Raw genomic sequence first — 15,806 nt, 5'->3', positions numbered from 1 at the left:
TGGATTGATAAGCCCTACAATTGCTTTCCTTTTTGTGGTCATCACCTCGTAGCATTTGACCCTCCGTGAAACCCTTCTCTCCCACTGACTTCCAGGCCGCCTTTCCTCTGGATATTCTCCCGTCCCCGCAGCTAGTCCTTCCCAGGCCACTTTGCAGCTTTTCCTTCTACTGCTCCCTTTAGGTTTATTCCCAGAATGCTTCTCATTCTGTAAGCTTTTCTTGAGTGATCTTGCACATTCCAACAGCTTCGCCTCCGCAACAACCTCTCCATCAAAGATCTCTCTTAATTTCTCCATGCTATATCCACTTGCATACTGGATAGCTCCCCATGTGTGTCCCAGGGGTACTTCAAACTCAGCGCATCTAAGGTGCAAGCTGGCTGCATATGTGTTTCTCTACACATATAATTACTCAAGTTGGGAGCCAACATAACACCCTGATTCCTTTCTCCCCTCATCCACATCTAATCGGTCAGTGAGTTCTGTTAATTCTATTCCTAAAATATTTTTCCATCCATTGCCTTCCTCTCCAATCCCTACAGCCATCACCTTGTACTGGTGCTCATCATTTCTCACCTGAATTACTGAAATATTTTCTTAAATAGTCTCGCTGCCTCCAGCCCAGCCTTCCCCTCCTCCAGTCCTTTCTCTATTATTTTTCCACGTTGCTCTTCCTTAAATGTAAATGTACTCATTGCACGTTGCTACGTTAGATACTTCAGTAGTCCCCCACCGTGTTTAGCAGAAAACACAGGCCCCCGTTACATTTGGCTCCTTGCCTACTGTCCAGCTTTCATCATTATTTTCCCAGACACACACTCCACTTGAGGCTTAGTTTCCCCAGCGAGTGCTGCCCTTTCGTGCCCATGTGCTTGTCCACGTGCTGCAGCTTCTGCTTGTAAGCCCCCCTCCCTTCATCTGAATGGGCTTGAGATTGAGGCGGGCTTGAGCTCAAATCCCAGTTCTGGTGTTTCTGCCCTTTCACTCTCCAGTAAGGATTTCTTGGCACTGGAAAGGTGCTGTGAGTCCAAACCTGACAAACAATCAGCTCCTGCTTAGTGAGCTCACCATCTCACAAAGGAGGGGCCAAAAGATCGAGATCAGCAGAATTCACAGGGAAAGTGCTGCAACAGAAGGACCCGAAGGCAACTATAACAGGGCAGAGGTTTCCTGGAGGAACTAACTCCTGAGTAAAGTGTTGAAAGACAGTCCCCACTACATGACAGAGAAAGAGGAAGGGGTGTGTGTAGCTAGAGTGGAAAGAGGTGGAAAGATGTCGGCCATACTGCAGACATGCTGAGTCTGAGGCCCTCCCGGAGATACAAGCAGAGATGCAGAGAGACACAGTACCTAGGTGGATGGTAGGTCTAGAGATGAAGGGGAAGATGTTAGGATGGAGGGCACTTAGTGCACAGATGGCAGCTGAATCTATGGGGATGCTACATGACATTGCCACCTTATCAATATACAATGACACAACTATGGTAATGACAACCCAAATAGACCACGGCTTTATCCCAAACTGATGATGTGTCTGGCAGAGCTACATATCAGGCTGAAAATATCCTTTTCTTAGTTCTCTAAACCACTAGTTATTCAAGGAACAGAATCTACCTGAAACTAGAAGTGGGCCAGCTAAGTAGTCTGGGAAATCGGAGAAAATATCAGTACGTGGAATATTTACCCTGAAGAAATTATCCAATGGAAAGCTGGATATTCTGCAATTCAGCAGGCTAAGGAGGCCAGGCAGGGGAGGCTGCCACAGGCAGGTGGCCTAAAGAGAGCCGTGGGGGATGAACGGACCTTCAGCAGAAAGAGCAGAGAGACATAACGGGCCCTGGAGGCTGTGAGAAGGCACCACACTGTGTAGAGCCTTCCTTGTGACGTCCAGGGAAAGTGAGCATGCAGAAATCGGAATTCTGTAAAGAGGGCTCAGAGGGAAGCCTGGTTGCAGAGAAGCAGAGGCTCCCCCCTTCATGGAGCTTTCACTCTAAATTCAACTCAATTTCATTACCATGTCAAATCACACCAATGTCTTCAACTTAGAACTTTACTTTCAGACTGGGGCACCTTCATAAAACTTAGGTTAGCATGCTGCTTCTATTTGTAATTCAGAAGGAATAAGCAACAATTCTACCTTGCATTTAAGAGATCCTTAGAAAAGAACACAAAATCTTTCTTTATAAATTATATTATACAATTCAGAACCCCAGAATTTAAACGTGAGGAATCTCTGAGTTTATCTAGTCTGATCTCCCATAAGAAAAACTCCTCACGGCCCATATATATATAAATTTCCAGGTATTAAGATAAGACTCCCCAAAGCAGCATATGCTAATCTTTACTGAATCAGTTTTCTAACGCTCTTTGTTAATAATTTCCACAGGTGGTAACAATTACCTGTTCGTAGGCCCAGAACTTAACAGCTGTCTCGGGAGCAATTTTAATGACATTTGTACCATTTCCTCTCCAAAGGGAACGGACGCCTCCTTCTTTTACCATCTGCCGAAAGCCACCAAATATGTTCATCTTGTCTGACTTTGAACCATGAACCTACAAATAGAAGCAAAATGATATAAAATACGGGTAGCCTATTATTGTCACTATTTCTCAAGTAACCACCCAATCTCTTTTTAGTACTGTTTATAACTGCAAGAAGATATATTTAAAAATAAAATAGAGAAGGTTGGGGAAATATATAACGCTGGGAAGAAGTATGACCACCATTTCGGGGGACTTGTCTCTAAATGTAAAACTAAGAACAACTGATGCCCTAAGGGTAAGAAAGCAGATAAGAGAGGACATAAGAAATTAAAAATTATTACGAATGACATCAGTAAGATAACACGAACCAAATTTTGTACGAGGCTATGGAACACCCTTTGAAACATGAATAAGTCCAGTTAAAGAGAAATAAACATGAAGTATACTGCGAGTAATACATCACTCCCTCTCTTCAACAAGTAGTACAGAGATGAAATATAAGTCAGTCTGAAAATGATTTGGATGTTACATTTATCTTACAGCCACAGATACTGGAATGCACACAGCCTGAAACAAAAAATAAAAATTGTACCTTCTGTGGCATACTATGAGTCTCCTCTGGGCTATAAATTCATGACAAGGTACCCACTGTCTAATCCAGTGAGTACTAGTCAATTACTTGGCTTATACTGACAAAATGGCTATAATTCTTTTTTTTTTTTTTTTTTTTTGCAGTTTTTGGCTGGGGCTGGGTTTGAACCCGCCACCTCCAGCATATGGGGCCGGCGCCCTACCCCTCTGAACCACAGGCACCGCCCCAGAATGGCAATAATTCTTAATGACAGATGTGGCAGTCATTTAAATATGCTAGACCCTATGATTGCCTACATATAAAAACTAATTAGATCTGGGGGCGATGCCTGTGGCTCAAAAGGGTAGGGGGCTGGCCCCATATGCCGGAGGTGGTGGGTTCAAACCCACCCCCAGCCAAAAAAAAAAAAACTAATTAGATCTAATAAACCAAGAATAATCTTAAAAATAAGCTATTTTCTGATTGTTTCAGCTTATATAAAATGTGTGACTACCACCAAAAAATAAAACAAAAGAAAACAAAAAGCCCACATACACAAGTGCAAGGGGTTGAACAGGGCTGAAGATTGAAGGTCAGACATGGGGTCACAAGGGGATTGAGCTCTAATGAGAACTCGGTCACCAAAGGCTGGGGCGAGCTGCCCTGTTTGGTTTGCAGTATTCTGCACATCTTGTCACATAGGAGTGCCAGGAAAGTAACACACAAAGACTCTAGAGAGAGAGAGAGGACCACAGAAGCTCAGCTTTTGATGCCTCCCAAACTCAGCCCTGTGCATATTTTTAGTTGACTGATGTTAAGCTGTAACTCTTCCCAGTGATAAACTATTTCTGTGAGTATAACAGCTTTCAGTGACCGTGTGTCCTTCGAGTGAACCTGAAGGTGACTTTGGAACCCCTGAATTTGTAGACACCGAATCCCAAAGAAATCTACTTCATTTTAAGTAAATAAACCTTGCAATAAAATATGATGAAGTAAAAGATGAATGCTTACTCAAGCTCTCTCAAAATCAATTACTATTATTCCTAAAGAAACACACACACACGCACATGTACACACACCAATTCCCTTCCCTTGTTCTTTAAAGTGCTATCTCTGTCCCTAAATAAGTTTTGAGGTTCAGGTACCTTCTGAATAGATGTTAGCTTAAAATACTGTCCAAAATACTTTCTACAGAAATTGAAGGATAAATGTAAAAAGTGTTGACCATAGGTATAACAAACAAACTTCTAAAAATATTTTAAACAACTACTATGTTATAAATAGGCTAATCCAGTGTATCAAGCATTCTCATATACCTTGTATTGTTTAATTCTTACAACTTTTGTATCTAACCCTTGTTAGATATTCTTATTCCCATTCCCTAATGCAGGAAAATGAGAAGATGTCTCAGGCAGGTTGAGAATCATAAGCTTCAGAGACAAAGATAATTCTGTTCCTCATCTAATCTGTCGTCCAGGAAAAGGCAATTAACGCACAGAGCCTCAGGTTCCCCATGGATAAAATGAGGATAAAAAAATCTACTTCACTGGGCTACTGTGAGGATTAAATGGGTCATCACAATGAGCACCAAATAAATCTTAATTCTTTTCTTTTCTCTCTTTCTTTCTACTTTGCCCTACCCTAGTCTTCCCTGCTAGTAAATAGCAAAGTCAGTCTACAAATCCAGATCTTTTTCTGCTAACCTTAGCTTTGGAATAATTTTTAAAATGACATTCTTATTCTCAGATTCTAGATTTTAGGGAAAAAATGAAAAGCACAAATAACTTAAGGAGAATCCCATAATAATGGCCAAATTTTTTTTAATTAAACATTTGAATAGTCATAGAGTGCCAAAGATTAGAAGTTCAGACATACTTGCGCCAATAAAGGAAAGCTGAGCACCACAATGCCATACTTACGTGAGCTGAATTCAGGGGTACCAGCAATGATATGGAGAATTTTTGTAAAAGTACCAAAGACTGTTACTGCAAAGTCTCAAAACTTCTTTTTCAAAGCAACACATTTCTCATTCTTTCAGAATATTTAAGACAAACTTAGACACAGACCATAAAGCTCACCTGCATCATGATTTTCAGGCGATCCAAAGGGGCGGTGCTTGTTCGAGAGACGGCACCTGCCACGCCTCCTGCCAAAAGCTGCCTCCACCACTGACCAGATTTTTTTTCATCTTCTGTGAACTCATCGGGGATAGTTAAACTATCCCCTATGTCGATTCCCTGTTAAAATGAAAGAAAGGTCCCCATGCTCCTTCAATTAAAAACAGGTAATCACAGACAGTTTTGCTGTTTGTTTTAGAGAAGAATCATGTCTTACCATTAAGTTTAACTCTACTCCTTAGGATTTATGCTGAACTAATTTGAGCACATAGATTATAGTCTATTCATATGATTGTTATCAGTTTGCAGGAAATGAAAATCGACGGTAATTACAAATTTACAGTGGCAACAATTACACCTTTCTTTCTTGATAGTTGCAGATGAATTTTTCTCCTCTTGATCTAAGCAGAAAGGGCAGCATTTTATCAAGTGTAGTGAATCCTTTTTAGAAAGTCACTTTTCATGAAGCTAGAAAACCACATCTAATTGCTGATGACACGTTTCAAGAAATTAATCTGTCAATTTTTCAATGATATTCCCCTTATGTCAAAATTATTCTATGTTATACTTTGTTATATGATTTAAATAAATAGATATTAAATTAAACCTATATTTGCAGATACCCCACCAAACTCATTTTCTTTTTTTTTTTTTTTTTTTGAGACAGAGCCTCAAGCTGTTACCCTGGGTAGAGAGCTGTGGCATCACAGCTCACAGCAACCTCCAATTCCTGGGCTCAAGCGATTCTCCTGCTTCTGCCTCCCAAGGAGCTGGGACTACTACAGGCGCCTGCCACAATGCCCTGCTATTTTTTGGTTGCAGCCATCACTGTTGTTCAGGCAGCCCGGGCTGGATTTGAATCCACCAGCTCAGGTGTATGTGGCTGGTGCCTTAGCCACTTGAGCCACAGATGCCGAGCCCCAAACTCATTTTCTATAGTGACTACCTAGAACTATTTTTAGAAATCTGACTTGTCATTTAACCGTGCAATTGATTTTATATAAAATTTATTTAACAGGAAGGTATTGTTTGAAGTGATTACCCCTCCAATACATTCTACACATTTCTACAGACTACAAATATAGCCTGAGGGAAGCATTACTATAGATTTACAAATATAGCTTGAAAGAAATATAATCTATAATGATAATATTCTTACAACTTTATTGTCTAAAAGATTTTACAGCAAGATTATAAGGGGAAGGAGCTATGTTATGGTAGTAACCCTCTCTTCCTCCACTTTACCAGCAATATAACAAACAGCCTAACTGTTATCAACTATCTTCAGAGACATAAAAAGAATCAAGTAAATAAAACCTCACAAAAGTATAACATTTATCTAGAAAACTAAACTACTATAGCATATTTTTATACTTAAATTTGCAAAAATATTAATCACCAATTATTTTATAATGGTTTACATAAGCTTAGGCATTGTTCCTAGTTGCAATGTGAACTCCAGGCTTCATTTACTGCATATTAAATTTAATGAAATCCATAAGTAAGTATACACGGCAAGCCCAATAGGCAAAAAAACAAAAAAATAAATAAAAATCTTTCAGAGAGTTCCCAATGGTTTCAAAAGCATATTGCATAATAACAGAACTCAGCAGCATATTAATGAAATGCAATCAAAATCTGAAAGTTTTGTGGAATGCAGACTGATGCAAAAAGCTGAGCAGCTCAGCCTAAAACATTTTATAACCTTTAATGATCATTGCAGGTGCCTTACGTGAGAGATAAACCTAAGCAGGTTGACCAAACAAGCAAAGTTTCAGAAGGGACTTCTGGCCATGTCATCAAGGGCTAAGGAAATAGATCCCTTAAAAACCATGAGGTGTTGAGATTATTTAGACAAAATATATAACAGTATCTATAAAATGCAAAAGCCTATGATTTTTACATCTCCCTACAGCAGAATACTTACATGACAAAAAAAGCTAGGTAACTTGTTCACCAAGGTTGTATTTCTTTCAACTTTTGAGAATGGCTGTCTATGCAGTGTTGGGTTTTTTAAGATGCTCTATAAATCTATGCCTAATACAATAAAGAGAACGCTACAATATGTGAAGGAGCTGCTGGCACTGAAGCATGCTGGCCTGTGAGTGTTACAGAGTGTTCTTGGATGATAACTATACCTACAGCTTACAGCTCCAAGGGAGTATAAACATGTAATGCACACTTACGGTGGAATGTTTCCAGAAACGGATAATTTCCTCAATGTCTGTAACAGGATTGAATAAGAAGTAGTCTCTCCATTCGTTCCAGTCCACTGTCATTGTCCCATCAGCATCAATGCTGAAAATTTCAAAAAATGATATAAAGAACAAGACAAAATTGATGAATACAACATCATTGGCCATTTTACAGAATGATAGTTTCTTTTCCAACTTAATGTTCTTATTAAAGAATCTCATGCACAATTATAGGTTGTTGGAAATGGTAGCAAGCATCTTACAGTCCTGTCAGATAGTTTTAATTATTTAGATTAAAATGGATCCAAAAATTATAGAGAGCTCACTGACAACTACTTCAAGCACTCTGTCAAACTCAAAGTCAATGAGCTATAAAACACGAAAACCAAAAACAACTGGAAGAAAAATACTGACAGGGAGTCATCAAAATAATACTGAATGTAATTAAAATACTAGAAGAAAAATACTGAGAGGTAGAATAAAATTATGGCTCATTTTTTCTTAGACTGCTTCAGGAAGATATTTCTTTTTCTTTTTTTTTTTTTTTCAGTGTAAAAAACAGAGGTTTTATTTAGGAAGAACAAAGGGAAAGTTCAGAGCGCTTCCAATGCATTTTAAGACATTTATTATTGTGTTTTCTAGTGCCACTTTTTATTCTGACTTGCATATGAGAAATTATACTGAAATTTTGACTTGCCCCAGCACACGGGTCTTAATGTTCCATATCTGCCCAAGAATCCTGTGCTATTTCTGTTTATAATATTATTCTAGATTATAGTGTTTATTGTTTTATTTCCAATAGCAACAGAATACCAATTTTTCTTCATTACACATGGAACATCCTTCAGGAAAGAATATATATTAGGCCAAAAAACAAGGCTTAAAAAATTTAAGAAAGCTAAAATTACATCAAATATCTTTTCTGACCACAATGGTATAAAACCAGAAATGAATAGCAGGAGGAACTTTGGGAAATTCACAAACATAGGTACATGGAAATAACATGCTTCCAAACAATTAGTGGGGCAATGAATAAATTAAAAGAAAAAAAGTTAAAGATTTCTTGAGATGAAAGAAATGAATACAAATACCAAAACCCATAGGGTATAATAAAAGCAGTTCTAAGTGGAAAGTTTATAGGAAGTTTATATTATTTACAATAAATAAGTAAATAGCAACAAATAAATAAACAGACTACATGAGAAAACAACTCAAAAAGAATCTAATAATGCACCTCAAGGAATTTAAAAAACAAGAACAAAGTAAGCCCTAAGTTAGCAGAAAGAGAAAAATACAGCAAGTTGACCACTCAAGGGACTGTAACTAACTGGTCAACATATGGAGGTGCTCAACATAAAAAAGTGGGTCTCCTGCACAGATACATACATGTGGCATGGTTTATGAAAATCAGGTCAACTTAAGGAGGTATCAACTATATAGGTTCTACTGTAATAAAGATCCAAGGAGAAGTAAATGAAACAGAGACTAGAAAGACAAAAAGATCAATAACAATAATAGTTATTTTGAAAGTTAAACAGAATCAACAAACCTTTAGCTAGACTAAGAGAGAAGACTCAAAATCAGAAATGAAACAGGAGACATTACAACTGGTACATGAGAAATACAAAGAATCACGGTGGATGTTATGAATAACAAATTGGATAACCCAAAGAAATGTACAAATTCCTTGACACACACAACCTACCAAGACTGAATTATAAAGAAATAGGTAATCTGAACAAACCCACAGTAAGGAGATTAAATCAGTAATAAAAAGTTTCACATCAAAGAAAGCCTAATGGCTTTATTGCTAAACTACAGCAAACATTTAAAGACGACTTAATGCCAGTTCTTCTAAAACTCTTCCATAAAAGTGAAGGGGAGGGATTACTTTCAAACTCATTTCACAAGGCCAGCATTACCCTAATACCAAAAGGCAGACTGTTTAGGGACAGAAAAGGGCTACAGAGAAGCAGGAGAAAGGTCTAGCCTCCTAGACAAGAAAGTTAAAAAGGACCCTGCAACAAACAGTGAGTCTCAAGAACCTTGTGACTCAATTCACAGAGTATGTCCTGTTCTCCACACATGCAGTTTCCAGCTTGTGACACAAAGTGGAATAATAGTCGCAGTCAGAGAACAGGATGCACAGCAAATGTCACAAACATCCCAAGACTAAGAGACACCACCATACAACTGTCAGGAAAATAGCAGGCAGCAATTATGGCTAAAAAGAGGAGGAAAAATGGGCACATGTGGCAACTAAGTTTATCTGTGACCAACAAGACGGAGACAAGAATCCTAAAGACCTAGGGGGAACCAATGAAATACTTTATAGATAATTACAGGGGGAACTAAGATAAGATACTGATACTTGTGTTCTGCCTTCATGTGGTGTCTCCTCTCACTTGCCAGGGGATCCTTTTCCAACCCCTCTGGAAAAGTCTCTACTTACCTATGCTTTACTTTGCTTGGCTTTGCTATATTTATTTTTTATTTATTTAGACAGAGTCTCACTTTATTGCCCTCGGCAGAGTGTTGTAACATCATAGCTCACAACAACCTCAAATTCTCAGGCTCAAGCAATCCTCTTGCCTAAGCCTCCCAAGCAGCTGGAACTACAGGTGCCTCCTACAAAGACGAGGTATTTTTAGAGATGGGGTCTCACTCTTGCTGAGGCTGGTCTTGAAGTCCTGAGCTCAAGCAATCCATCTGCCTTGGCCTCCCAGAGTTCTAGGATTCCAGGCGTGAACCACTGAGCCCAACCTCTATGCCCTACTTTAAATAAATATATTCTTTTTCTGCTGCATTGGAGTCCCAGCTGCCTTGTTCTCACACCCACTTTACTTTACTTTCACTTAGCCAAATTTGCTAGTTCTGCTGAGTGAATTGGACAGGCCTACTGAACGGCTCAAGGGTCTTGGAGACTCCTGACACAGGAGCATACAACAAAGGAAAGAAAACTATAGGCTATTATCCCTCACAAGCATAAATCTTTAACAAAATACTAGCAGACCAAATTCAAAAGCACATTAAAAAACTGAGTCATCACAATAAAGTGGGATTCCCCCTAATGATGCAAGGAAGTTTCAATATACATAAATCAATAAATGTGACATCACATTAACATGATGAAAGACAAAAACCATATAATTGTGGTAATAGATGAGAAAAAACATTTGAGAAAATTCAACATTCCTTCATTTAAAAAAACTAAACAAATTAGGTATAGAAAGAATGTACCTCAACATAATAAAGGCCACATACAACAAATCCACAGTGAATATCTTCCAAGGCAAAAAACCTGAAAGCTTTTCTTTGAAGATGAAGAACAAGGCAAGGGTACCCAATCTTGGCACTTCTATTCAACACAGTACTGGAATTCCTAGCCAGAGAAATTAGACAGGACAAAGAAAGAAAAGGGATACAAATTGAAATGGAAGAAGTTAAATTCTTCCTGTTTGCAGATGACATAACCTTATATACAGAAAACCCTTAAAGACTCTACACCTATAAGAGTACAAGTGAATCTTTCTAAAGGCAGAGTATGAATGTCTTAACTCAATAACTAAGAAAATGACATGAAGGCTACGTTAACCAGTTTGATGAGAGTATTTCAAAATGTATATGAAAACACCACACTGTACCCTGTGATTGCATTAATGTACACAGCTATGACTTAATTAAAAAAAATCTAAAAAAAAAAAAGACTCTACAAAAAAAATGGTAGAACTAATAAATGAACTCAGTAAAGTTGCTGGATACAAAATCAACATACAAATATGAGCATATGTTTCTATATGCTAACAGATGACTAACTAAAAATGAAATCAAGACAATTATTTCATTTATACTAGCTATAAAAAATAATAAAATACTTAAGAATAAACTTAATCAAGGATGTGAAAGATCTCTACAAGGAAAACTACAAAACACTGATAAAGAAATTGAAGACGACACAAATAAATGAAAATATGTGAAGACACAAATATATGAAACTTTTTTTTTTTTTTTGAGACAGAGTCTCACTTCGTCACCCTCGGTAGAGTGCTGTAGCATCACAGCTCACAGCAATCTCAAACTCTATGGCTCAAGTGATTCTCTTGCCTCAGGCTCCCAAATAGCTGGGACCACAGACACCTGCCACAACACCTGGCTATTTTTAGAGATGGGGTCTCGCTCTTGCTCAGGGTGGTCTGGAACCTGTGAGTTCAGGCAATCCACCTGCCTTGGCCTCTCAGAGTGCTAAGATTACAGATGTGAGCCACCACACCCTGCCTTTCCATGTTCATTGATTGGAAGAATTAATATTTTTAATGTCAATAGTGCCCAGAGATATATACAATTTAATGCTCTACCAAAATATCAATGACATTCTTCACAGAAATAGAAAAACAATACTAAAATCCATATAGAACCATTAAAAAAACCCAAACAGATAAAGCAATTTTGAGCAAAAACAAAGCTGGAGATACCACATTATCTGACTTCAAACTATCAACAAAATATACTAACCTAACAACAGGGTATAAAAACATATATAGACCAATGGAAAAGAACAGACATCCCAGAAATAAATCCACACATTTAAAGCCAACTGCTTTTTGACAAAGGGGCCAAGAAGATACAATGGGAAAAGGACAGTCTCTTCAATAGACAGTATTGGGAAAACTGAATATTCACCTGCAGAAGAGTAAAATAATACATTTATCTCATACCATATAAAAAAATCAAATAAGGCCAGGTGTGGTGGGAGGCCGAGGTGGACAGATCACCTAAGCTCACAAGTTCAACACCAGCCTGAACCAGAGCAAGACTAGGTCTCTAAAAATAGCCAGGCATTGTGGTGGACACCTATAGCCCCAGCTACTTGGGAGGCTGAGGCAAGAGAATCACTTGAGCCCAAGATCTGAGGTTGCCATGAGCTATGAGGCCTCGGCACTCTACTGAGGGTGACAAAGTGAGACTCTGTCTCAAAAAAAAAAAAACCTGAAATTGGATTGAAGACTTAAATGGAAGACTCCAAACTATGAAACTACTAGAAGAAAAACATAGAAAATCTCCATGACATTGGACTTGACAATGATTTTCTGGATATGACACCGTAAGCATAGGCAACTAAATCAAAATAAACAAATGGGATCACATCAAACTAAAAACCTTCTGCACAGCAAAGGAAAGACTCAACAGAGTAAAGACACAACCTGCAGAATGGGGGAAAAGATCTGCAAGGTACGCATTTGATAAGGGGTTAATGTCCTAAATATACATATAAGGAACACAAAATAACTCAATAGCAAGAAAACAAATAACCTGATTTAAAAAATGGGCAAAGGGCTTGAATAGACATTTTTCCAAAGAAGACATACAAATGGACAATAGGTTTATGAAAAAATGCTCAACATCACTTATCATAAGGAAATTGCAAGTAAGAATCACAATGTTATATCATCTCACACCTGTTAGAATGGCCATTATGAAAAAGACAAACAATAACAAGTGTTGGTGAGGATGTGGAGAAAAAGGAACCCTTTCACACGGTGGGTGGGAAAGTAAACCACTTTAGACATATGGAAAACAGTAAGGAGGTCCTTAAAAAAATTAAAAATAGAACTACCATATGACCCAGCAATTCCACTCTTGGGTATTTTTGTTATGGCAGCCCAGCTGACTAATACATCTTGGTCTATTCTGAAGCTTGGGCTTGGAATTTGTGTTATTACTAATGTTATCAAAGGAAAAATACGGGAACGTGATTTCTGGTTAAAGAACCAGGGGGAATAACTAGTTTTCTGGAAGAATGTGATTTTAGAAGCAGAATGTTATATGTTGCCTCTCTCACTGTCAAAACTCTGTTTGTCTCCTTTTCATGTTTTAGATTTTCATTTCCTCAGGAAAGCCCTTCTCACCCAGCACCAACAAAATTAACTGTCTGTGCTTAGCCTTTAAACTTTGAGCCTCCCTACTGAGTAGCTATTTATAAAAAAATTCTGAACAGACAGAAAAGAGAAATGCTAATGTGGCAGATATATAAGAAGGTAAATTCAACAATAAAGCCATTTAGAAGAAATTTGTTAGATAATGTAAAGACTAAAGACATTCACAAGAATATTAATATAACTCAAGGAACTAAAAGTAGACCTACCGTTTGATCATGAAATTTCTCTACTAGGTATATACCCAGATGCTCCAAAATTATTTTATAACAAAGACATTTGCACCAGAATGTTTACTGCAGCCCAATTCATAATTGCCAAGACATAGGAACAGCCCAAGTGCCCATCAACCCATGAATGAATGAACAATTATTGTATATGTACACCATGGAATACTATGCAGACATTAAAAAAGATGGAGACTTCACATCTTTTATGTTTACCTGGATGGAGCTAGAACATATTCTTCTTAGTAAAGTATCTCAAGAATGGGGGGGAAAAAGTATCCAATGTACTCAACACTACTATGAAATCAATATATAATCACCTACACATTCATATGAATGGCAAAACGTAACTATAGTCCAGAAAGTAGAAGGGAAGAGGAGGAGGAAGGAACCAGGGAGAAATCCTTGGGATTATGGGATTACAGGGATATGGGAGGAGGGAGGGTATTTGGGGGGACCTCACCTAATGTGCATGATGCAACGGTACATTTCAAAACTATTAAAAAATGAGTATAATTGTGATGGATGTGTTACTTAGTTCAATGTAAGCATTTCACATTGTATTTCAAAGCAGTACCCTGAACCCCATAAATGCGTCAATGTACAAAGTTATGATTTAATGCAAATAGTAATTAAAAAAGAATATTAATATAACATAATCATCCTTTCCTGTTTTTTATTACCATAATAAATTGTTCCTTCCATTGGGTTTATAGCAGACAAATATTTCAGAGCACCCGTATTGCACAGGTTACTGCTCTATTCTACACAATAAAGCATTAAGTTTGTCAAGGTATGACTGGCTAAGTAACTGAAATGATTGCCCTGGACACGAAGGTTCAAACTGGCATTTCTGTTTTCTGGAAGTTTAAATAGGTATTTCTTTGTACATCAGGACAGCTTGGGAATTTCTCTCTTATGCAGTCACACACAGGTTAAGTAACTTGATGTATCTGCTAGACTCCTTATTTTGAAACAAGTTCTACTATCACTTTAGAACTCAAACAAGAAAAAATAAAACAAGGTGAAATCTCTTATCTAGAGATTTAAAATATTACTGCCATTCCACTGTATTTGTAAGATAAAGTCCAATCTGAGAATACATTTCCCATTCCTGTGCTATATGTATACAACATCACCCTAACCCTAACAGTTAGGGTTTCCTAATAGGGTTAGGGTTAGGGTTGAATTAGAGTTAAATAGATTAAATTTTAGTGAGTAGACAAATTCACAAATATGGAATCTTTAAGTAATGAGGATCATCTGTAAATGCTTTGCTTCAAATATGCTTTGCTATATTTATATAGCATAGGAATGGGAAATATATACACACACACACACACACAAATATATACACACAGCATACACACACACACACACGTATGCATGCACAAAATGAAAAGGGAGAAAGGGGGACAATGTGCATGAAGAATGGTGACATGCCCGAAGGTGTTTTAAAGCCACACTTGCCAGTGCAGATCTCGAACGCACGATATGAAAATCAAAGTCGAAAACAACTGTCAATCAGATGAAGAGCTTACCTTTGAAGAATCAACTCCGCTTGTTTTTCAGAAATAGTCAGACCTAGTATCTGGAGAGACTGGACAATTTCTGCAGCTTCAATTTTTCCTTTAAAAAAATGAAAAGCACATAAACTCAGACTCAGAATTGACAAAAACCTCAGAAAAACTTCTAACTTAAGGGAAAGCTTTGAACTCATTGATTAAGGCAAAATTATTCATTTAGGCAAGTTACAGATTTGCTTAAATATACTATTAATATTCAAAATTTAACAAATACATTAAACAACTAGACATACATTTTTTAACTCGGTAATTATAAATGCCTTGTAGAGAAATAATAATTTCCTCTGAAAAGGAGACCAGGAGCTCCAGTGGCCTTACAAGTAATGTAATTAAGGAGCAGGAAAACTAAGATTCAAATCAAGACACGTGTACTCTAACCCTGCGAGAAATTCAATTAATCTATTGTGTACTCATTTTAAAAGTACCTGTTTCCACAATCAAATAAATGGCTATACATTTATTATGCGTAAAGTCTTATTATATTACTGAGTTAAAGAGGAGTAAAAATGGAGGGATCACTTCTGAGGTTTATCTTATAGGGGTACAAGTGAATCTAAGAGTAGAATGTGAACGTTTTAAAACAATAACTGAGAAAAAGACCTGAAGGCTGTGTTGACCAGTTTGATGGAAGTATTTCGGATTGCATGTGAAAACCCCACACTGTACCCCAGAAGTGCATTAATGTACATAGTT

The 15,806-nt window shown here is 37.5% G+C and overlaps 1 protein-coding gene across 1 annotated transcript in view; it reads right to left on the bottom strand.

Annotated features, from left to right (window-relative positions):
• LOC100954154 (calcium-binding mitochondrial carrier protein SCaMC-1) overlaps positions 1 to 15,806 on the bottom strand; it is a 47,217-nt gene that overhangs the window by 11,896 nt on the left and 19,515 nt on the right. The window contains exons 3-6 of the mRNA XM_003784090.3: positions 15,069 to 15,156; positions 7,359 to 7,470; positions 5,134 to 5,292; positions 2,401 to 2,553 (exon numbers count right to left, since the gene is read on the bottom strand). Coding sequence (XP_003784138.1) covers positions 2,401 to 2,553; positions 5,134 to 5,292; positions 7,359 to 7,470; positions 15,069 to 15,156 — 512 coding nt within the window. The remainder of the gene's footprint in view (positions 1 to 2,400; positions 2,554 to 5,133; positions 5,293 to 7,358; positions 7,471 to 15,068; positions 15,157 to 15,806) is intronic.

This window comes from Otolemur garnettii, unplaced genomic scaffold, assembly GCF_000181295.1.
Source record: "Otolemur garnettii isolate 467f Iridium unplaced genomic scaffold, OtoGar3 scaffold00010, whole genome shotgun sequence".
NCBI classification, from domain to species: domain Eukaryota; kingdom Metazoa; phylum Chordata; class Mammalia; order Primates; family Galagidae; genus Otolemur; species Otolemur garnettii.
The sequence above is the reverse complement of the archived record's forward strand: the minus strand, read 5'-3'. Positions and strand labels throughout refer to the sequence as shown.